Below are 24,359 nucleotides of genomic sequence, written 5' to 3' on the forward strand. Positions count from 1 at the left end.
GGAGACGAAGGACACCAGGAGAGAAAGCAAGCTGACTTTGTTTTTTAGAAACAGTTAACATTGGAGCAAGATTAGTGAACCCAGAGGCTGAGACTCGCCGGAAAATTTCTATGGCTAGGTCATCAAGAAGATTATCCATTTTTTTTTAATAATTAATGAAGACAGGAAAGAAATATGAAATTTGATACTGATGTATACCATATATATGCATTTGTGGCAGTTGGAGTTGGAGAAAACTACATTTATGTCGTAGTGGTTGATAGTGGGGAGTCAGGCAACATTTAACACCCAACAATTATGTGATTAGAGGGTTAGAGGAGACAGAAGAAGTTTACAGAAGTAATTAGGACAGTGGAACAAGTAGATGGGGAGTAGGGAAGGTAAGAGGCAATTTGCAATAACTGCAATGCAGTCTAAGTTTGTAGGAAAAAGAAAAAGGGTTCAAAAAGTAATGGTATAAGGTGGCAAACGTAGAAAATTTAAGAAAAAGTTCAAATTGGTTCAAATAAATAGACATTGTTAACAGCAGTGAAGGAAATTCAGGGGATACAAACATCAATAACTAGAAATAGAAACAGTGAGGGGAGATAGATAATAAAGTGTGGACATACACAGCTATAGAAGCAGCGACAGATAGAAACTAAAAATTCAGGAACTCATTGCACCCGTAATTTTCCGATAAAGTCTTTGTAAACATCCAGAGCAAATTCCATCCGGAAATTATCAACCATCAAGTTGCTGAAATGGGAAAGATGATTGGCTTCATATCCGTGGCAGTGCATCTCTATGAATTTAATGACATAAGCTCCACAATCCCCACCTCGCGTATTCTGCGCTAAACCATCCAAACGCGAGTAGCTAAAAAATGTAGAGTCCACATGTTCAATATCATCTGGCTCGCAGGCGGACATAATAAGATGAGGCAGCATCCTTACCAACGGAGCCATGAAAGAGCTAACCTTGACGTCAGATGTCTCTGTCAACAACGGGTCAAGTATGTCTATATGCCATGTGTCAAGCGAGATTACCAAACAAACCCAGTGCCGGTTACCCCAATTCATAGGTGTGTAAACTGTGTGAACATCTTTCAACCACCCTGTCTTTTCCGAACGATCCCCTAATGTTCCCTCAACACAGCTAGCGAGGAGAGGATGCCAAACAAAAGTAGATGGGCTGCATGCCTGGACAAAAGAACAATATTGTGCCGATAGTAGCTGCGTAAGGAGGCTGTCGAGAACAACAATATTACAGGACGCAAGGTGAGAGCCACATTTATTCCAGAACGCGCGAACCATGAAGTCGATATGCTGAGAGACACAAAAAAGAGGAAAGACATGTTCATAACAAGGGAAAGTTGGATGGAGATAAAATTTTAAGCATCAAAGCTACTAATGCAAGGTAAAAAAGAATGTTTAAATTGTTTCAAAATATTTAAATTTTTAAACAGATGCACAAGGGGTCTCAGTTGCACACAGTATGAAAAGATGAGTGAGGTTATGAAAGCACTGACAGTTCGAAATAACCAGCATTCCGGTGTGTATATCTCTGCGAAAAAGGTTTTCCCAACATCACATCCTTCTATATCATATGACCTATACCAAGTGTTCATAGGTAGATATATGAGCATAGGGAAACGTAAGATAACAATAAAATAAACAATACAAGTGTGATACATACGATTTCCGGTATTTATGGAGCTGTTCTTTGAACCTACTAATCAGATCAGTTTGAGGAGGACGGAATGGGATGTAACCGCATCGTAGGGGTATACTGAGTAGATGTTTTTTTCCCAATGTAAGACTGCCGCTGCATATCTTACGAGGTGGCACCCTACACCTGTCACTGAGAAGCTGCATTGGAAGAGTACAATCTATAGGATTTAGGTGGGAACGGCATTGATCGAGCTGTACAGGGGACAGTTGAAGAAAAACAGATTTAATAGTAAGGGAGTGTGAAAATAGAAGGGGCAACTGATTGGTAAGAAAAAAACCAACAACACTTTTTTACTGAAACTGTAAAGTAGTAAAAACAGGACAAACAACAAGCATAAAAGAGATGCATGAAATGTGATAATTAAAAACGGAAATAAGGATAGAATGAAACAGAAGTACATGAAATAGGTCATTAGAAACACGCAATTCAACCTAACCTTTTGAGATACACGATCACAGCAATGCAACGCTGGAGCAGGAACGAGTACATTACATGGAGATACTGTTTGAGATCGACTACTCTCAGTAAGAAGAAGATCATTAGGCTAGACAATAAAACAAACCATGGAAACAGTGAGCGTAGTTAAGGTCACACTGAAAAAAGACAACATTCTGTAAGGGTAACAAGGTTACAAGTCCAGCAAAACAAATATAGCGCATATAACTATCTTGCCATAGACGTATAACCAATGACGATGACAATGGACTGAACAATAGTATATAGTAAAACTAGAAGTTCACTTACCACCTGTCCTGGTAAAAGATCTGCATGAACATTTCCAGTGCAAATTTGAACCTAAGCAAAAGCCACCACACTGTCTAGGTTAACATAATAAACCAAAAGAAAGAGCAAAGCATCTACATAACAACATGGATATGGAAGGAGCTGAATTTGAAAGAATGAGAAGATATTGTTACACAATAAGAAAGATCCTCACATTATCAGGAGACAGATAGAACTTATGCGCATCAGGAGGTTGCGGAAGCACTTCGTCAACAACAGAATCATTTTGGTGACAACTATAAAGAAGTTCAGCAGCTTGTGCCCCACACGCTTCACTGCCAGTACGCACAGATAGAGGATATTCGGCATGACAAATACGAGGTGAACTTCTGCAGTTCAAACACTTTGTCAGCCCCACAAGTGAATATATATCTGATACAATAGACGCCCTCAACATTCCAATTGATGAACACTGGAGTTTCTTCATCCATGCAACCTCTACCCACAATTTTGCAATTTCACTTCCATTATCGACACCACCGCTAGTACATGTTCCCGCAGCTGACTTGCCCTTGTCATCATACGCAAACGAACTCCCACAATTACAGGGCATGTCAGACTTTTTCTTGCAAATGCACAACTTATCCAGCGAATCATCACCACCTACCCAGTCAGCTTTACTAAAGGAATAACCTCCATGAATAAGCTTCAACATATACTTAACATTTGGATCACTAAACGAGCCATCAGATATGGAGCCACACATGTCCACCGCAGTCAGATTTATATTTTGGAATACTTCAAGCTGGAACATAAGAGGTAATGACGGTATTAATGAGACAGAAGGGAAATATATGTACAGAAAATTAGAAGGCGCTAACCTGATCATCATTTTCCACGGCTAAAATGTTTTCTGTATGGTAGGTCTTAAGCGGTGGTAAAGTAGACACCAATCTATCTGAAAAAGTTTGGGCATCATCATATGATGGAAGATATCGCAGTAGTAGCGGAATGCTGTCAAAAATCATTAACTAAATAGCTATTGGGAAGCCATGAACAACCAATGATTTCTGTTTCAGTTTCTTCACAATAGTTGACTGCGTACAAATTTTGTCCCCAACCTGTAGCATCCGAACCGTCCTCTCAAATGCAAGGCGACCCCATGGAAAACTCAAGAAAAAGTCAAGATTTTTTACCATCTCAACGTACGCCAAACCAGGCCGTATTGGTTGAGTTCCACATATCAAAATTCCTTCCACAATGACAATTAAGACAAGCCGAAGTTTTTTCCAACCATCCATACCAGGTTCTGCCTTCAAGATGTTAACAATACCCTCTATTGTAACATCCACCTCAGCTCCAAGCAGAGTATTCAAAAAAGGTGCAGCACCCTCTGCCTGACGCTGGCTAGAATCAATGGTTAACTGGTCCGGGTACGGTCCACATGGCAAGCCAGTTACTTTTTCAAACTCCTCCAAAGAAAATCTCAAAGGGTGTCCACCAAACGTAAACCAAATTTCCTCTGCATTATTCGTCACAATTTGCCTACACAGCATGTTATGCACAAGTTTGCCAGACAAACTACACCGACGCACTGGCAGCGAGAATAACGATCTCAATGGAGAATTCATCAGGATCTCCAACTCCGGCGTTCCATCCAAGATGGTTAAGATGTCAACCAAATATTGCGGCTTCGAGTAGGAGTTAACCCTCCCCTTCCTTGGATACCTATCCGTAGCAAAAATTCTATGAGGCAACATCTCCTTCACTGTCTCATCCACTGCACAAATGTTGCAAACTTATAACCTTAATGGATATAGGCACATAAAAGCTTCCAGAAATATGGGAAGAAAAAAGAACCAAGTACCTTCAGAAGCTGAGACGTTGACAGACATACTTGACTCACTTTCGTGCCCGTCATTAGAAGATCTATCTGGTAGCCATTGACAACAAACATTGAGAGAGTAATAGCGAGATGTAAGAACATTTTGGGACAAATATAGTGGATGTTACAAGAGGACTAAAAATGAGGGAATTGCACAGCATACCATCTGACTCTGCAGAATCCACATTCACCAACGATACACCTACAACTAGCTAATTATGCACTAAAATACGAACAATACAACGAGCAAACAAGAATATGCTTCCCCGTATGTAAGCGAGGGTTGCAATCATAAGAACTGCAAAGATTAAATCAAGTTTGACCTGCGACTGGCGAAACGCATCTCCGTTTCAAGCGGCATTCCGAATTTTGGTACCGCCAATGGCCTTCCCGCCTACGTCTCTTGTTCCCAACAGAACTATGTCGGTTTCTTATGGCGGGCGAAATTATCCTTTCCTCCGCATCCACAATGTGTCGCCAACCAGATCTACGGCCTACTGTTGGACTTTCCCGACTCGGATCCGAGGTGACTTCAGCTTCCCGAAGCCGGCTACTTCTCGTCGCCACCATATTTATTTCCTCCAACTCCGATTCGAATGTGGAAAAATCGATTGTGAATAAACTAATTTGGAGACCGGTACACTACTATTCACCAACAGTAAACCCTTGCAGAATAAAATAACTGGTTATTTACAGTGAACACTGACGTCGTTTGGCTGAGGACAGGGATGACTTTTCGCGTGGGCAGAGTGCCTGTTTTCGAAAGGTACAAAACAAGTATCTATAATGAAAGAAATAGCTAAGACAAATGCCTTTTATGTAAATAACTCTAATTAAACGTGTAATATTCGACTGTTCTTTTTCTCCATCCCTCTCATCAATCAAACCTTTTCTTTATAAAATTAAATAAAAATTAGTTGTGATGCACCTTTTCTTTCAATCAATCAAAGACCGATGGATTTGACAAAACTTAAGGTCACTATTTACAATATACTTTTGATCAAAAGTTGAGATCCCACATACTTTCGTAATCCCATATGATCAATTTTTTGCAACAGTAAGAAAAACCGTAAAAATAATGGAAATTTAAACAAGTTGATTTTCTTTCCCTATGGAATAAAAATAATTTTTTTTGTTTCTTTTCCATTATGTTTACTTTGGTCCACCAGTCAAAACCCTTTCCTAGCGGTGATTGTTCAATTGTTATTTTAATTACATAAGGTCTGTGTGGGTGGATACAGACCTGGTAAAAAAGTTGTGATAAATTGGGTATTAGAATTTTTTCTCTTCTAATAGTATATAGGTTTTGATTTTACAGTTTTATTTGCTCCTTTTTTCTTTAACATGCCACTGTAAATGATTTACACACAAATTCAGTTAACGGTAAACCATGAACGCTGGACGTAATAGTCAGATCAGTTCAAGACTATATGGACAAATATTTATTGATATAAAAAACTATATGTCAATAACATTAATTTTTCTATTCTGTAAGACTGTATCGCATATTCGCATGAATATAGCAAGGAAGCAGCAAGGTATAAGATAAGATTCACGTTAAACAAAAAAATGTATTGTACAAATAGTTTAGGCGGCTCTGTTTAACGGGGCAGATTTGTTTTTTTGTTTACTTTCTCAAATAAATTATACAAACATCATATTCATAGTTACCAATCAGAATGAGTAAAGACACTTCAATCTTTTATACTAGGTAATCCAGTATACTTATGCATGAAGATAATCAATTCGGTCGCTGTGGTCGGACTCTATTATGGATTTTGAAAAGAGATGTCTTGAGCAATCGGAAAAGCGCTTTGATAAACAGATTTTATTTTAGAAAATAAAGAGTTTTGTTACGTCTGTTTAAATACGGAGAACAGATTAGCCCCGGGTACGCCTGGGACTGGATTGAATCCTTTTTATACTATCAATGTGATGATAACTATTATTATGGGATCCTCATTTAATTCGGCCCGTAAGAAAAGCCATGAAACTAGGGCTTTCTTCCTGTCTTCCGAGATTATCCACATGCATGGTCAAACAGAGAAAATTAATCCCTTAACAAAAAGATAAATTATTATTACCATTCACTACTACTATCTATTTTCTTATATCCATATATATATATGTATATATACATATAGTTATTTTGATCATAGTATTGAACTACTAAGCTTGCACAGCTTTAATCGCAACGATAATATCTACGCCTCTTAAATTTAAGTTTATTGTATCTAGTTAGAATTTAAGGACTTGTAAAAATCATGTTTTGAATTTTAATTTGTCCATTACAGTTTCAATTAATTTTTGTCAACTTTGTAAAATAATGTTTCATTTCCAACCAAAAATAAATTCGTTTTTAACATGCCTTGGAAATTAGTTTAAGTTTCGATCCAAAATACTCTGATTATGTAAAAATTAATTTTTATTGAAATTAAGTCTTTAATAAAACACGCATAGCTCGCAAAAAACAGTGGGGTTTATGTTTTAACTTTTAACTTTTAACTATAGATGGATAAACGTACTGTAAATAATTAACGAGGTTACCCTTCATAGGCTCAAACGAATTACATGAATAATTTTATATCTATGTAATATGTATACATTAACAAGAATGTTTATAACGACCTTGAGGAGGAGTACATTAACAAGAATGTTTATAACGACCTTGAGGAGGAGGAGGAGTCAAAGAAATCACTAAAAACGTCTGGAATCGTCGTTTTGGTCAAAGAATCTCCCTCAAGCTCGTCGAGATCGGCGAAGAAATCCTCCGGCTGATGTTGAAACTCTCGCAACAACTCCGGTCTATATGTATCTTCAACGTCATTATAATCGAACTCCATATTTTCCTGACGCTCTTCCAAGTTCTCCTCCTTAACTGCGGCGGCAACATAAGGAGGAAGAGTGGAAGAGGAAGGAAAGTGGGAATTATTTGGTTCGTTTTTGGTATTGTTGTCGTGGGAAACTCTGGATGAGGGAGAAGTACTAGTGGCGGCTGCGGTTGAGGATTTGGAAGAAGGGTTTAAAGAGGAGGAGGAGGAGGAGGAACGAGTGGAGCCGGCGAGAGCGTTGCGTTGAGTAGGCCATGGATGGTTATGCTCAGAGGTGTAAGTAATGACTAACATGTTTGGATCAGTGCGGCTACGTTCGACTTGTTTCCTAGCTGAACAACCTTTTGAGCTGCTACATCTGTAGTAACCCCTGAGAAACAAATAATTAATCCTAATTCAAGTAACTATCAAAGACTTAATTAACCATATTAATTTTAGGTAAACATGTGTAACAAATGAGAAGTAGCTGCCCAGTTGATCACTTACGCACAATTGATCAAGGAATAACAAACAAACCTTTATGATATCTTAGCTTTTCTGATGGAATATGTATTATGATTATAAGATAAGTTTACATCAAACGTCACAATAAGGCATATAAAGGGCTTAATGTGCGCCGTAGAAAATTATAGGAACTTTATACTTTATAGTTCCATGCTCATGATTGCACCTGCAATATTTGTTTGTGATGAAGGGAAAAGCATGGTTGTAGATCCTACTTAAATGTGATTTTTCTTTTCAATCGTTGATAAATAAAAAACTACTTTTTCGTCTTACAAAAATTCACTTTTCCAGTAACATATACGTTTCAATTATAATACAGCAATTTTCAAGTTGTTAGAAAACATTCCTTATTGAAAGAACACACTTCTATTCTATATCTATATAAATACTATGTTTGTATTATGTTTAATTAAACAGAGTCACAGGCATAGGGTTATATATAAATACATTAGCATATGTATATGTGTACCTTGGATAAGGAGAACCTTTGATGGGTTTTTGACCGTATTTTCGCCAAGCCCATAGATCAGACGGAACAACTTCTCCACTGGACCGGCTATTCATAGCGGCTGGAGCCGGTAGGCACACCACTTTCTTTGCCTGGCTCTTCCTGAATCAACCGTCAATATATATTATCTGAGTATACGTTTAATTGTTGTAATGTAAAGCTAATTTTGTGATCAATGTTAGTGTGGGACATGAGGAGTTCGGTTTTAGATATGTGGTGCATTGTCGATGTTCGTTTTTTTATGATGTTTACACTTCATACATATCCTACTGCGTATACCCTTTTTCAAATTTGAAAGATAAAGATGTATACAAACAAAATCATATAAAAGTATAATAACATTTATATAGAAAAAAAAAAAGGAAAATAAGAAGTTTAACAAAGGAAAACGACAGAATTAAAATTGAACAACCGAAAAAGACGATTGTAAGAATTCAATTTTTTTTATAAAGGGTTGCATATACATACACAAAACGAAACCCTAGCGCTATTTCCAGTAGTTTTTTTTGTTTTGTTTCATTTCTTAATTTTCAAAAAGATAGAACGGCGAGTAACCTAATCAAGTGTTCAAATATGAAAATCTGAAAGAAAAAAGGTAGTATGTAATTCGTTAATAAATGAAAACTCTCCAAAGAGAAATACTCATAATTAATGACATGGTGTTATTATATTTTATCATGATTTCACCAAAAAAAAAAATTATATTTTATCATGAACCTAACATTAAATGATCTCATTTACTCAAGAAGGGAAAAATTATTATTAAATCACGTAGATCGAATTTTAATAAACTTACCTTCTCTTTATGCCGAGATTCCGAGGGAAAGAAGAGATCTGAATCTGTGAGGATGATGACGTGTTGTTATTATTATCGACCAGTAAACAGTTTCTTGGACTGTTAGTGGTATCAACGTTGATCATCCCCCACGGCGAAGCTGCTGCGGCGGCGGCGGAGGCTATGGCCGGAGAATTACACGTGGAGGCATCGTGGATGATGTTACTTTGCGTGATCCTGATTCTTGGGAAGCCACTGCATTGACTCTTGATATGATCATCCTCAAAAACCTTTGGAAAGATTGCAAAACTGTTGTTGCTTTTGTTATCTCCGGCGCCGGATAAGTAGCCGGAGTTGGCCGGGAGGTGGATGAGAGGGTCTGTCATGCTTACGAACGGGTCTCCGAAGGGATTTGTTAGACAGTAGGTAGAAGCAGCGGCGGAGGGGAAATCCACGTGGAGATCTGATGTTGGCGGCGGAGACAAGCTGCTCGGAGATGGACCTTCCGGTGGTCCAGGGGATGATGACATGTGTCCTGATCCGATTCCTCGTACAACGTCTGTTAGATCTCCTTGGAAGTTGTCCATGTCTAGTAACTCAAAGACGCTGCACATAATATATACTATACCTATGATAGTATGATGCGTGTTTATATGTATATATGAGATTTATACACAGTGGAAGATTTACAAACTCCAAAAATAATAAAAAGAAATAGAAAAAATGATTAGGAATCCGTGAGAGAAGTCTTATTATAATTCTCGATCGTTTTGTAGTTATTTCAGAACAGGGTGATCAGTGATGTTGGATTATTTACTTGGGGAAAATTTGTGAATTTGTTGCTGAAAAAGAAGATGAATGGTTGATGAAACGAGACAGGGACGCTGACTTTTCAGAATGAGAATATCTTCGACAACTTCTCCAAGTTAGAGAGAGAGGGAGATCAGATTATGTACTCTTTATATATAATGAACTGATTAATAAACAATAAGTATATCTTAAGGAGGTGAAGTGATATAATTTAAAAATATAATTTCATGGATCGAGATATATACGGCCAAGTCTTGTACTTTTTATCTATATTAGTATATCATTATAATGTGAAAGGGCATATAATGAGATGCTGCACTTGAGAGACAAAAAAAAAACAAGTGATTGGGAAGTAAAGAGATCGGCAAAGAGCCGCATTTATCGGAGTACGTTTCATTTTTAATCCAATGTCATTGGGCCACGTAACATTCTGAAATACATTTTTCTGTTGTCTTTTAATGTATATTATTTGCCTCTCAATTTTCTGTTGTCTTGAGTACCAAAAAATCAGTTTGTCTATATGTGAATTTGTTTATTTATTTGAATTAGGTATACAAGTATTTTTTTTATTATATTAAAGTGAATCATATGAGAATTTCTTTTGTATATTTTTTTCTGTCCCCAACCATATATAATAGCTGTATTATATATGTATTAATGGTTTATAATTTCATAATTTATGATCCAATTTTGTTTTCTTATTTATTTCGTTTATCTTTAATAGACTTAAGCTAGATATAACAGAAGAAGTTATCCGTTACTGATATTGAGTATTGGCATTGTTCAAGTCAACTACCGTTGACTTGCATTTTGCTGGTCATTTCATAATTACAGGTGACTAGAAAAATAAGAAATAAAGCAGTTTTGATTAGTTCTTACTCCATAAAAAATAAGGGTCTAAATGGTAACCAAGGAATCTGGCTGAATCCGGCTGAATTGCGAAATCTGGCTGAATTTTTAGTGATTTTTAGCTAAATCTAGCTGAATTTTTACATTTCTAAATGGTATCTGCTGAATCTAGCTGAATTTTTTTTGTGATTTTTAGTAAAATCTGTCAAAATAATTAAGACTTAAATTGAAAAATATCGTCAAATAATTATGAATCTTAATCAGTAGAATAACTAAGAAATATCTAAATAAAATAGATAAAATTATCTAATTGTCTAAGTAACTCTTATATTAATAAATAAGTACTAAAATTATCTAAAACTAATACTAATATAAATAATATATTGGTTAGCAAAATTGGAGTATTTTATCTATATTATTTATTGTCATCTAGTAGTTTAATCAATAATATGACGAGAATGATTAATAGAATTATCAAAACTTTGATATTTAAAAAATATTTTAGCATATGTATGAGTTGTTTTTTGCGAATTTTAAAAATTTATTTTAGATTAGCTTAAAGTTATTAAAATTATCCACAAATATCTATAATTATTCGAACATAAATTCGTCTCTTGTCTATTCTGGTAGTGATTTTATGTGTCTGAATGATTCAATATCGTATTTGTATCTGTATAGTATGACTTATTTTAAAATATAAATTTGATTTGTGATTTCTCATATCCAAAATATTTTAATTCGAGTTGTGTATTCTTTATTATATGAATTTTTACTAGAAATAAATATATCTACATATCTGTTAGTTTTGAAAATTGCTGAATTTGACTGAATTGAGCTGAATTTAGTTTTATGCAAATGGTGACTGGGAAATTGCTGAATCTGGCTGAATTCGGCTGAATATATTTTTGATGTTACCATTTAGTGCCTAAATAAAGAGAGAGAAGCAATTTATTATAAATAAATTTAAGTGATTATTATATGCTCCATAACTAAAATTATATTTAAAAATCTAATTGGAGAGGATTATGGGCTAACTAACTAATCAAGAAGAAATCACTAGCTTGCATATAATTATACCGGGAAAGATGAAAGACGACGAGGAATTCGTTTCTGTCGAAGAGTCGTAAATGACAAAATGTAATTTAATATGATTATCTTAAAAATCTAATAAGGTATTATCAGAAAAAAGTATAATAACAGAGTAAATATCTATCTATATTAGTATTTTTACAGTAACTTTGGTGACTGGTAGGTAAAAATGTATCCGGATTATTTGAATATCCGACCCGTTTCAAAAAATCATTGACAAAAAAATTTGTTGGGTCGGGTTATATTTAATCCAACTCATACACTGGATATTCCATATTTAATAATTTAGATATTTACAAGATTTGATTAAGATTTATAATTATGATTCTCTTATCATCTTTGTTTGATTTGTTTTTAACTGTTTTGAATCATCATATAATACATAGTAAAAAAAAATCAATTTTTTCTGCATATACGTAATTTTAAAAACGGACATATATTATCCAATTGACGAAAATGTGTGTTCAACGTTCTACATCGATTAAAATATTTAGACAATGATTCAGAATCATATCATAAATAAGAACATTAATAAGATAAATGAGTTTTTTGGCCGGACGGGTTTGGCGGGACGGATTTTTGAATCAACATAATAAAAAAGATTAAAATATCATTAATTCACCGCTTCAATACGGATTAAATCCTTATTTTTTTAATACCACAAATATTAGACATATTAAATCAGTCTCATTTAGAAAAGATTGTATAAAACCAAAAATTGTCCCGTGTTATAATGTTACTTAATAACAATATTTATAAAATTTAAAAATATCATAAAACATACCACTTTAATACATATTAAATCTTTAGTTTATTAAAATATAGATGTTTTAGAAAATGATATGATTTGTAAACTTTCATATACAATAAATAATCATTAAATTTTAAAATAAAAACAAATCACGAGACGGGTTAAGAAATTACGGAACGGGTTATATTTTGGAAAGGATTTATATGGCGGATGAATTTGAATCAATATTTATATACCGCTTTAATACGGGTTAAATCTTCAGTTTATTAATAATTATCTAGTGGACTCGTGGTATACCGTTACTTAATAATAATTGTAAACTATAATATAAATAAATATGTTATAAGGCGATACAATTTACAATATATTTTTATACTAACTTTAAAATTAAATCATTCCGCGGTATACCACGGGTTAAAATCTAGTTGAAGAATTAATTGATTAGTATAAGACCGACCCGGTACGTGACCAAACTTCCATGTTGATAAAAGTTAAATATAGTTTGGGAACTTTTTGTGTGAATTTCGGCAAAAATTGAAATTAATTTTTGACATTCTCAAATTTGTGCCAAAAGAATATTAACATCACTTCTTCAAATTATTATTACGTTATTTGTTTATTTTCTATTTATAATTAGTTAGAATTTTTTAAAAAAGTGCGTTATCATGAACGATCTTGTTTGGGGATAGAAGACTTTTCTCAACTCATCGTCTGCGTCTCGGTTATAGATTTGCAAAACAAATATAATTGTTTAGACATAATCAAACCAAACAAACTTATAAAACAAATATAATTTTTTACATAAAAAGACAGTTGATGTAATGTAAGTGGCCAGGACTGGTAGAATAACGACTCTTCAAAATATACGAACACATAATTTATAATATATTCAAATCTGAGTTGGTTTTTTAAAAAAAAAAAAACATTCTCAGTTGGTGTATATATGGCTGTAGATTGATTTAATATTGGTGCCAACTAATTATACGTTTGCAGTTATCTCATTCTAGATTTGCCATATTGTCGCCAACTATATATTTATATACTAATCTTTACATTTTTATATACTATTTACACCAAATTTCTTGAAAACATATTTGTCTATCACATATATATGAATTTCCATGTATGGTACCGATTAAAAATAAACTGAAGAATAAGTAGTATCATGGGTAATAAATTCCTCACATGGTATTAGCATGTGTTTTTATGCATGATGGACTTAATTAATTAGTTTATTTATTTATAATCTAATTCATAATTATTCTTTGAATAAATGCCCATACTAATAAAATATTGTAACTCACCTACTTGGTTATTTTTTTGTTAGCTAGCTGGTTATTGGTTAACAACAAACATTTTTGTGTGCTGATTACATTAAATAAGAGTTCCCAAACTAGCTGCAAGAATATTATTGGTCAAATTAAAATAACCCATTTCTTAAAAATATATACTCCCTCCGTATCATAAAGAATGATTTTTGAGGTTTTATTTTTGTATAAAAAAAGATTGATTTTCTGTAAATTTTTATCAATTAATGTTAATAAATTGTGAATTTCAAGAATCATTAATTGAGAATTTTAAAATTTGATAAATTACTATTGGTTGATAGCTATGAAAAATGGTTTGGTATGACTAAATAGTGCATTTATAACTAAACATTAAATGTATTTCTTAATTAGTGTGAAAACTCTATAAAATCAATCTAAAATCAATCTTTTTGATACAGAAGGAATATATATATATATATATATATATATATAATGTGCTAAGCTAAGCCACTCATTTAATAATATAAGTCCCTCTCGATCAGGACATCATGTAAGTGTGCAATGCACTAGTTTGTGGTAATTTTGATTGTTGTGTTGATACCAGATTCATCAAATCCATCACAGTGTGTCACTACCATATTCAAATATGCATGGTATATGTAATTAAAAAGAAATTATAAATCTTATACATTCATTATGATAATAAAAATGATGTTCATATTACATGTTGTGGTTTCGGATCTAGAAAGAGTACGTGTTTTGGTATAGAACTTTCTGGTATTCAAAAAAAAAAAATAGTGTTCATATGATCTAGTTTTTGTCGCCACTTTTTGTCACCGCATTTAACTATCTTGATGTTCATATAATATTACCCAAAACACTTATAAAATAACCACACCGGCCATGTAAGTTGCTTCATAGAAATTAAAATTTGCATGTTTCAAAGAAGAGAATATGACGAGAAAAATAAGAACTTCATCGTTGGCTATGGTTATATAGGTTGGTACAATGTTAGTATGTTACCAATATATTTGGTGTTAAATAGAAAACTTAAAGTGGAAATTAACCACCCAAAAACAAAATCAACATTTATTTTCTTAAAAGGATCAAAAACATATCGAAATGCCTAGATTTGGCATGTGAAAAAATGGTCGGCTTCATGACAAACACTTAGATCCACGTTCGTGCATTACAACCTCATCACTACTTTATATTTTTTATCCCATATTATTCTCTTTTTTTTTGTTTCCTTTAATTTCAACATTATCAAATTATATATCGAGTCAGTTTGCGTGTATTGAACAGTTACAAAATCGACGTATTAATATACACACAGATTTATGCAATATACGACAAATAAAACCCAAAATTTCACTTTCCTAGGAAATTTTGGAGGTTGGATCAAGTTTATAAGTGGACTGAAAGTTAAAACCGTCTCCAACAACTCGAGTTCTTAGTAAAAAAAAACTGCCCTTTATATAACACTGCTTCACTCAGTGATCGATCTGTCATCTATTTGGATGAAAATGATGATTTTATACCAAAAAGTAAAATTACATTTTTTTTATAAAAGTATTTCTTTTAAGTATAGAGTCACGTTTTTGCTATTTCATTATATATATATATATATATTATATCCTCTATATTTTACAAAAGTATATATATATTTCTCTAATATATATCTCTAATATATATATATATATTGTTTTTTAGATGGAAGTAAAAAATATCTTTGTTCAACCTTTCTTTTCTATGTAGATTGTAGACTGTAGTTCTCTCACTTCCCATTTGGCTTCTTAAGATATTTTATCAAAATGAGATAAAGAAGAAAAAGAAAACAATCACGACCCATATGATATGAAGCAGGCCTCGTCTCTAATGGCCACGCAGATTCATTTTAATACGAAACGCGAATTAAATTAATACATTGTTTACTACAATAATTAGACCAGACGGTGCAAAAAGTAAAACAAAATAAGTCATGCCTCCCTCGTTCTACGGAGACGCATGTAGATTACTATAATTAATAATAATAATAGTGATGATATTGATATCTATTATCCAATAATATATATATATATATATATATATATATATATATAAAATTAATTAAGAGTTTATTGACAAAGAATGATAAACAATAGAATTTGGACAGGTAACCACGAAACATGTGTTTTCGATTGGCAACGTTTGTTTAGACACAATATTTAAAAGAAGCATTTGAAACATATGATTACTTTTAGAAGTGAGCAAGCCTTTGGATTAGGGATTACAAATCGTAAAATCAGTATTTGTTTTTTGCATGACTGAAGTAAGAACTAAATTAGAGGAGGTTATTCCAAGAAGATACAGTTTACATTTAAAAGGTGCATGTAATTAATGTCTGTGATGACCGTAAACACATCTTATCTTATTCTAATGCAGCTAAAACCATTACACAGAGAATTGTAAGATGTCATTGGGTTGATTTAGCATTTAGACTTTAGAGGTTAATATTTTTTTGAGATATACTATAGTATTGATTTATGTTATTGGGTTGTGTAGCACGAGGACTTCTTTTCACATGTGAAATGAATATTGACTTTACGTAAAATCGACCATGCTCTTTAAGTGTTCCTCAAGTTCATACAAGAAACAATAGTCTTCCTCATACATGTATACAGTATATATAACATGATAATTTAAATCTGAGTAATCTTAATTTAGCTATATAATATATGTGAATTTAATTGTATAAATTAGCTCGTTGTTCAACCAACTGTAGTACACTAATTCAACCACGTCTGATATGATTTCGAGTATGCTTAAAATTGTTCAAGTTTCTGATCGATTCTCATAACACTTTTAACTGAATATAAAAAGCCCAAAATCAAAGAACCTGATTCGTTATTTTGCCGCACGAGGCCCAAATCAAATTTAGGGTGTTGATTCAAAAGAACTTGGATTCTTATGCCGATCTTACATCGCCCTCCGTAGCTATCAGGTTTGTTCTCTATTCATATCGATAATGTCTTCTTCTTTAGATTCGATAACGTTTTGTTTTGATCTGTTCTTGGAATTTTTGTGTGTTTTAATTAAGCTTGTCATCAATGAGATCGATGAATCACCATTTGATGAACTGAATCCAGATTAGAAATACCAAAACAAAACAAAAGCTTCTCACTTAGAAAGATATATTACTTCAAATTTTTCAACCAATGACTTTCACTTTTACACAAAGAAGCAACATGTCTTCCGTTCAGGATTTTGACAATAAAATATGTGATTGATATAGACTATATTTTATTAATCAATAATCTCATATATAATCACTATATATGGATATGAATACTATTTTACTAATAATAAATCCATCATCTTCTACTACCTTCACTACCATCTAGAATCAAGACTCTAATATCTAGCTATCGTCTACCAATGAAGGAGTCCTTGAAGTGCAATCCATGCATAAAGGTCATTATGCAGAAACCAAGGAAGAAGATCCATAGCCATTGTGATGAAGCTTTTGCCATCTCCATGCTGTCTTTAAACTTTCTTGAAGATTTGTGTGCTTAGCTGTCCAATTCAGCTCTTCTCTGATCTTACTTGGGTCGCTGTAAACCTCGGCATAATCTCCTGCCCGTCTTTCTAAGTAATCAACTTTTATATCAACTCCAGTCGCCTTTTTGCATGCTTCCACAAACTCCTTCACCGTGCTACCTGCTTCCACAACAATTAATACCACATTCTATAAAATCCATTCAATTCACTATCCTAAAATTTTGGCCAGAAACTCTGTTTTATACCTTTCCCGGTACCAACATTAAAGATTCCAACTTTGCGGGGTTTCGCCTTTTCAAGAGCTTTAACATGAGCATCATCCAAGTCGGTGACATCAATGTAATCACGTACACAAGTCCCATCAACAGTCTTGTAGTCTGTTCCTTTAATCTGCCGATAAAAACCAAATAAACAAACAGAGATTCTATGTGATGATTACGCAAAGAAAAGAGCGCGATAAATACCTGCAGCCCGGGAATGATGCCTCGTGCAGCGTCAAAGCAAGCACCAGAGATTCGTCCATGCTCTCTGAGTTCAGGTCTTGGAGCTTCACCTAGTCTGCCCTCAGGATCAGACCCAATCACATTGAAATATCTGAAAAACCGAAAGATGAAACTCAACTTCAAAGAAAGAGAAAGAGGCCACACAGACACACATACCAGAATTAACTAACAACCTCCGGATCATAACTGCCATATTAGAATTCTTGGAGAAATCTAAGATGATATCTTCTGCCATCTTCTTAGCCTTTCCATATGGATTGATTGGAACCTGAGGAGTTTCCTCTGTTATTGGCATCTTCTCAGGCTCTCCATAAGTAGCACATGTGCTTGAATATATCAAAGTCTTCACACCATAAGCAGCCATTGTCTCTAAAACTACCAATGTGTTCGATGTAATATTGTGATAATACCTGCAAATGACTATATATTATTCTCATCAATCTTTTATAGCAACGGTAAAATATTTTTGAGAAGGATTAAGATACTCACTTGAGAGGAAATTGTGTGCTTTCTCCAACATAAGCAACAGCCGCGAAATGCATCACAGCGTCAAATGCGTTTTCAGAAAATATTTTGTTAACCTGAAAGAATTTCTTATCAAGAAACACACAAAAAAGCTTGCTATTTCTTGTTTGAGGTCTTATATCTAGAGGATCATACAGCTTTTGCATCTCCAAGATCAGCATAAATGAATTGAAGCCTTCCAGGTTCCGGAAACAGTTGTTGCAAAATCTTGATTGCACCGAGGTTCCCTCGAGATAGATTGTCCTGCCAAAACACAAAAAGATTTACTTTCTTTACTTAGATACAACAGGAGAAGCATGAATCTATGTAAGGCAATGAAGATGTATACCACAATGGTGACACGGTATGAATCTTTTAGAAGACGTAAAGCTGTGTGTGACCCGATATACCCTGCACCACCAGTGACTAGAACATGTGTAATTCCTGGTTCATGTCGAGAAAACTGAAAGATGGAAAAAACGTACAACCACTCAAAACATTACTACTTCAAAAATGTCTCAAAAACATTATACGAAGAAGTAATACCACGCTCGGGGTATTAAAGGTTGGGGATTGCTTGAGCAAGAGAATACACATTGCTGTAAGTGTCATGACCAAAACAATCTTCCCCATGTAATTGTTGTTCTTCTTTGGGTCTGCTAAATCCAATCCTACACTCCAAAAATCATCAACATGTGTGAAATTTTGAATCCAAATAAGAAACAGAACAAAAGCTTCTGACTTTAGAGCTAACAAACCCCCAGAAAACATAAAATATCTATATTATCTTACCAACCACTGATGTCTACTTCTAAATATGCTTCAGACAAAAAAACAGTAAGAAATCAGAATTTTGTTATAAAAGTCTAAAAGCTGTTCCTCTCTGTACCTTCAAAAGACATAGATCTGTTTTGCCTCCCCATCCTTGCTCTACCCAAATTCAGCATTTTGATTCTGAAAGTACACGGCCTAGTTCAGTTTCAGCCTGAACATGAGGAAACAAAAGAGAAAGCTCAAGAAAGCCAAAATGTTGTAGAATCTGGACTTGACCAAGAAGCAGAAACGGAAGAACAAGAAAGCTTAAAGATTATTCACAACAAAAACGCCATTATCAATCAGAGAGAGACGTACCTGATAGAGAGAGATAAAGACTCAAACTTTCTGGTGGGTTCTCTTCTCAATTCCAAGTGGAGAAGGAGAGAACGACGTAGAAATGAGTAAAAGCAAAATTGAGCGGTCTTGACGGTGGAAGCGAGCGAAGGGAACACGAGACAAAAGAGAGAGAGAGAGAGAGAGAGAAGAGCTATAAAGTTGAATCAAATGGTTACTTTACTGAGAATTTTAGAAGCAGCGAATGAGATTGCAACAAATATTATAAGGGACGCGGTGATTGGAACCAGGGAGCTCCGGCAGCTGTGCCTACCGACGAACTCTCTGCTGACATGTCGGCAAAAGTCTCTACGTGGCTTTCATTTTTTGGCCAAAACTTAACTACCACTTGACCAACATAAACATATTTATGATTTATGGAAAATGTTAATGATAAGCGAAACAAAATACTCGTTGCATATGGAGTACTTTTAAAATGAAATGGTTTGTGTTAAAATGATAAATTTTCTGTTATTCAATCATAATTTTAAAAACATTTTGTAAAATCTACTTTTGTTAGTTATGATATTTGTAAATATTAAAAGAAAAAAAATTCTAAGCATTCTTATTAATGATTTTTAGGTAGTTCAGATAATAGAGATATAAATAGTAGACCTTTTGTATTTAGAAAAATAAATTTGGCTAGAAACGATGTTGACTTCATTACATTAGACAAGTTAGCAACAACATCTTCTTGGACAAGAAAAGCAACCGACAGTTCCATGCACATTGACTTCATTAGATCTCGAGACCATATATTCCTCAGGTCTATAGATTTATTTATCATATGTACACAATCACTATTAAACTATTTTCATATTTTAAACTTGAATTATACAAGCAAGTTGCAAAGACGACCATAAGTCAAAAGACTAATAAACATCACCACCTGAACAATTACATTTGTTTGTATTGAAAATGTGATAGAAAAATTCATTATGAAAATGCAAAAATTATCATTTTAAACTGAATATTGAAATTATCAGAGCCTAATAACTCTTTAAATCTGTTAGACTACTTACAATGGATTCTTTTTCAACAGCTTAAATAATTTTTCAACTGTGTAAACAAATACAATGGTTTGTTGTAAAAAAAAAAAAAAATGTTGTGGCAAAAATGTTGTTGAAGAATATCAACACCCGTGAAAACGAAAAATGAGTGTATTCTCACTGACATGGTTAATTTTCATTGGTTCAGAAAAAAAGGGTCTGCTCAGTTTTTTTTTTTTACAAAGATAATATCTGGACACGTGGCTAATATTAATTGGCTGTTTAGATTTTAGATTTTTTTTTCCTTCCATTATTTAAAATCAATTATCTCATTATAATTATAATTTTATATATATATATATATATAAATTTTATATCAAAATTTATCATTTTTCATGCTCTATAAATAGACACTTGTTTCATTCATTTCAGACACACATAAAAAAACCATCTTCTTACTACACTTATTCTGTTATCATCCATAAATCTCTATTTTTTTGGATAATTAATTGTAACTTAATAATTTGTGATATAGAAACACAAAGACAAAGAAAATAAAAAATATTAAATAAGAATGGTAGGGTAGGGTGTTGTAGTTTTTTTAAACAAAACCATTGTAGAAGATAAAAATTAAATAGGTGTTGAATTGTGATGTGGAATGTTAAAAGTTAAAAGAAGGGTGTTGTACTTGTAACTTTAAAACCAATGTTGATAGTCTTAAGGGACCGAAGTGGAGCAGGCCTAACGGGCTGGCAGCCTTTTAAGACAGACTCTATGTTCAAATAAAAATGGATTGAAATATAAAATTTAAAAAATGTACCAATCTGCGAAAATAACAAAACAATGTGTACCAAAACGTAAATACCAGAAACATCCTATATGGTTTGGGTCTGGTTCGCCAGTAAAATTATGACCGCAGACTGAAAAATGGCGGCATCATCATCTCATCTCTTCGCACTCCCTACGCCGTTTCTCTGTAACATCTCTATCTCTCTATCTATTCCTTTTCGACATTGTTGATATCATCCTCTTTCTTATCCGCATCGTTTCTGTTAGCTGCACCAAACAGGAATCGAGTTCGTGTTCTTGCGCAATCATGCCCGGACAATCAGAGCTTCGATTCGAACGATTTGGATTCTTCCTCGGAGACTACCCAAAAAGCCCAGGTTAATAATATAAGCTGGCCTTCTTAGAAGAGAAACATTCTTGTTGGTTCTGTGTCTTAAAGTCCGTATCTTTTTCTTATTCCAAGCACTTGTATCAGCTGCAAAAGTTTCCAATTTATCGTTTTGAATCTCTGTTATTATTTGATTTGGTGACTACTAATAGCTTACCTTGAAATCAGCTAGTTGATTGGTCACATTTTCTAGTTAAGTAGCTGTGTTAGTGCTACTATTATGCTAAGACAAAATTATAAGTCTTAGTCTTTAGTTCTTCTGCTACAAATTGGTAAATCAACACTAGTATGTCTTTGTTACTTTTCACTGAGCTAGTTTTAGTTCACAATGTATAGCTATGTATGCCATTAGTTCTTAGTCGTAATTTCTGCTATCAATTTATAGTGAGGTGGTGGTTACTTTAAGTTGTTTGTGTTCTTGGGTGCAGGGGGATCAGAAATCAGTGTCACGGAGACAGTGGATGACAGCATGTGTGTGCGCATCCGCAGCTTTAATTAGCAATTCTTACACCTTTGTCTCTGTACAAAGCGCAGCCGCTTCAGCTTTAATTAGCAATTCTTACACCTTTGTCTCTGTACAAAGCGCAGCCGCTTTAGACAAGAAACCAGGAGGTTCATGTCTCATGTTTAAGTTTCTTTTCGGGGAATCTGATATTCAAACATATCCTTAAACGTATGTTTCTGGGAATCTGATATTCAAACATATCCTTAAATGTATATTCTCCTTCTAAGCTAGAAGGTCATGTTGATTTCTCTGTTTCCGTCTGATGTGATGCAAAATGCTGCATGAGCTTACTACTGATGCCCTTTTGGTTTTAATATTTCGGTTTTGTTATGATATAGGTGATATGTGTGGTGGCACAGGAAAATGGAAAGCTCTCAACCGAAAACGTGCCAAAGATGTTTATGAGTTTACGGAATGTCCAAACTGTTACGGTTTGTGTCTCTTTCCCAATATTTGTTTTGGTTTTGTTTTGTTTGGTAACACACTTGAAATCCCCTGATTATTTGATGGCTTCTATTGCAAACAGGTCGTGGTAAGCTTGTTTGTCCGGTCTGTTTAGGTACAGGTTTACCAAACAACAAAGGTCTTCTCAGAAGGCCTGGTGCTCGTGAGCTACTCGAAAAGATGTACAATGGTCGACTTCTTCCCGATTCATGAGCAGGTAGGTATAGGTCCTTTTTACTACATCTTCACATGGAGATTATTGGTATGTTTACAAATTAAAAGCTTGGCGAGAACAAGCGTGTTCCTCTCTCTTATCTTTCCATCTCTTGAAATTGTTGCAGATTGTTACTGCAGATATGCTATGAAGCACAGAGCCTTAGACATGATGAAAACTTACACATTGAGGACGCCTGGAAAGCTATATAAAAGAATGTTAGGAATTCAACATGTTTTTGTAATGCTGCTAGGTTTGTGTTGTAAATTCTATAAACTTAAAACTTTCCTTCTTCCCCATACAGAGTAGACGATCAATTTCGACGATGATACACACTCAGTCACTTATGCATTTAGGCATATAGAATCACACACACTTGCTTATTCTCTTTAGACCTCACTACATGTACATCTACTCAATCACACAACTATGCCTTCTAAACACTTCATATTTCCTAGAATCATATCTCTATATTTCTTACATAAACATATTATATTATATACTTAAAACAATCAAGTTTAGTTGGACACTTCTTAATATGTGAATATTAAGAAGAATATGTAAATTTGTAAACATACAGCTGGTTTCGATATAATTAGACGAATTCAATGAGCTCTAGCCAAACTGCATGAGAGACACATGTTCATGTGCATGCCTCTATATTTATTAGTATTTACCTCGTCAATTTTCATGTTTCTCTATTTGATTTTTTCCAACTAATTTTCATGTTAAACGTACCTATATTATATTGGAAAGTATGCAACAGCCAACATGCGATACACATGCATTTGTAGTTGTTAAATCAGTCTACTTAATTTCGAGTTCGGTACATTCGATGTTATACAAATATTGGCACCAATTAATTGTGTTTGTGAATCAATAAGATATACGTTAGGTGTGAAAAAAATAAATTAATGGAAATATAGGCCTATATATGCTTACACTAGTCACTAGACATCAAAAGCATATAAGCAAAAAAACAAACAAACTATGGCTTCTTCATCAGTCACCACTGTAGCCCTAACCCTAATCTTGATCTTCCACCTCATGCCGGAAACAACCGTTGCTCGTCGTCTCAACGATCAGAAGCCGAGTGATGAAGTAGTCACCACCACTACTGACGAAGCTAACAACCTGCCGTTTCCACCGGGCTTGCCATTTGGCGGTGTTCCTCCGTTACCGTCACTATTTCCGCCGTTTGTACCTTCTCCGTTCCCTGGAAATATCCCACGTTTACCATTTCCGTTTCCGTTTCCGACATCACCTCCGGCGCCATCTCTTCCTGGGCTCCCTGGCTTTACGTTTCCTCCCCTGCCGTTCCTCACGCCGCCACCTCTGTGAACGTATAGGTTAAGGCCGTTATAATATTAGTTATCCTTGTTGGAATAATCTCACGGTAATATCGATAATGATCATGTGTACTCGATGATATAAGACTAGTTTTTTATGAAAATTTTAATAAACATGTGTCTTGAGTGTAGCACAATGTTGATCTAATAAAATAATTGTATTTGAGAATGGCTTAAGTTGGATGAGTTGTTTTTAAAATTTCATGGTAATTCTAGTTAATATCATTTTTTAAAATAGTTGATTTTAGAAAGACTGGAAACGAATTTATCCAAACTTGA

General features: G+C 34.0%; 5 protein-coding genes across 10 annotated transcripts; 2 read left to right on the forward strand and 3 right to left on the reverse strand.

Annotated features, from left to right (window-relative positions):
* Window positions 1–478: 478 nt before the first annotated feature.
* On the reverse strand, window positions 479–5,132 carry LOC9317426. Of its 3 annotated transcripts, XM_021027240.1 has the most exons (4): window positions 4,304–5,132; window positions 1,678–4,216; window positions 1,511–1,592; window positions 479–1,307 (listed from the first exon to the last, which is right to left on the reverse strand). In XM_021027240.1, the coding sequence occupies exons 2-4, from the start codon at window positions 1,854–1,856 to the stop codon at window positions 657–659; spliced, it is 912 nt and encodes a 303-aa protein (XP_020882899.1). In that variant the 5' UTR covers window positions 1,857–4,216; window positions 4,304–5,132; the 3' UTR covers window positions 479–656. The 3 variants fall into 3 exon arrangements, with proteins under 3 accessions (XP_020882899.1, XP_020882901.1, XP_020882898.1); XM_021027242.1 differs by having other exon boundaries at window positions 479–1,592; XM_021027239.1 differs by having other exon boundaries at window positions 1,678–5,132.
* Window positions 5,133–6,978: 1,846 nt separating this feature from the next.
* LOC9317427 (probable WRKY transcription factor 35) lies at window positions 6,979–9,993 on the reverse strand. Its single transcript, XM_021027359.1, has 3 exons — window positions 8,961–9,993; window positions 8,126–8,266; window positions 6,979–7,522 (listed from the first exon to the last, which is right to left on the reverse strand). Exons 1-3 carry the CDS (start codon window positions 9,551–9,553, stop codon window positions 6,979–6,981), a joined length of 1,278 nt encoding a protein of 425 aa, XP_020883018.1. The 5' UTR covers window positions 9,554–9,993.
* A 6,876-nt stretch (window positions 9,994–16,869) lies between these two features.
* Window positions 16,870–19,823, reverse strand: LOC9317428 (putative UDP-arabinose 4-epimerase 2). Of its 4 annotated transcripts, none has more exons than XM_021030054.1 (10): window positions 19,385–19,823; window positions 19,143–19,238; window positions 18,803–18,924; window positions 18,603–18,716; window positions 18,410–18,517; window positions 18,239–18,330; window positions 17,923–18,159; window positions 17,711–17,840; window positions 17,492–17,636; window positions 16,870–17,405 (listed from the first exon to the last, which is right to left on the reverse strand). In XM_021030054.1, the coding sequence occupies exons 2-10, from the start codon at window positions 19,198–19,200 to the stop codon at window positions 17,164–17,166; spliced, it is 1,248 nt and encodes a 415-aa protein (XP_020885713.1). In that variant the 5' UTR covers window positions 19,201–19,238; window positions 19,385–19,823; the 3' UTR covers window positions 16,870–17,163. The 4 variants fall into 4 exon arrangements, with proteins under 4 accessions (XP_020885713.1, XP_020885712.1, XP_020885711.1 ...); XM_021030053.1 differs by having other exon boundaries at window positions 18,800–18,924; window positions 19,143–19,207; window positions 19,385–19,822; XM_021030052.1 differs by having other exon boundaries at window positions 18,800–18,924; window positions 19,385–19,822.
* Window positions 19,824–21,266: 1,443 nt separating this feature from the next.
* Window positions 21,267–23,119, forward strand: LOC9317429 (protein EMBRYO SAC DEVELOPMENT ARREST 3, chloroplastic). Its single transcript, XM_021029075.1, has 6 exons — window positions 21,267–21,367; window positions 21,448–21,557; window positions 21,997–22,193; window positions 22,341–22,504; window positions 22,600–22,734; window positions 22,859–23,119. The coding sequence occupies exons 1-5, from the start codon at window positions 21,319–21,321 to the stop codon at window positions 22,728–22,730; spliced, it is 651 nt and encodes a 216-aa protein (XP_020884734.1). The 5' UTR covers window positions 21,267–21,318; the 3' UTR covers window positions 22,731–22,734; window positions 22,859–23,119.
* Window positions 23,120–23,679: 560 nt separating this feature from the next.
* LOC9315590 (protein diaphanous homolog 1) lies at window positions 23,680–24,266 on the forward strand. The gene has a single exon (XM_021027321.1). The coding sequence runs from the start codon at window positions 23,722–23,724 to the stop codon at window positions 24,070–24,072; it is 351 nt and encodes a 116-aa protein (XP_020882980.1). The 5' UTR covers window positions 23,680–23,721; the 3' UTR covers window positions 24,073–24,266.
* Window positions 24,267–24,359: the final 93 nt, after the last annotated feature.

The sequence above is a fragment of the Arabidopsis lyrata genome, assembly GCF_000004255.2.
Source record: "Arabidopsis lyrata subsp. lyrata unplaced genomic scaffold ARALYscaffold_4, whole genome shotgun sequence".
Lineage (NCBI taxonomy): Eukaryota > Viridiplantae > Streptophyta > Magnoliopsida > Brassicales > Brassicaceae > Arabidopsis > Arabidopsis lyrata.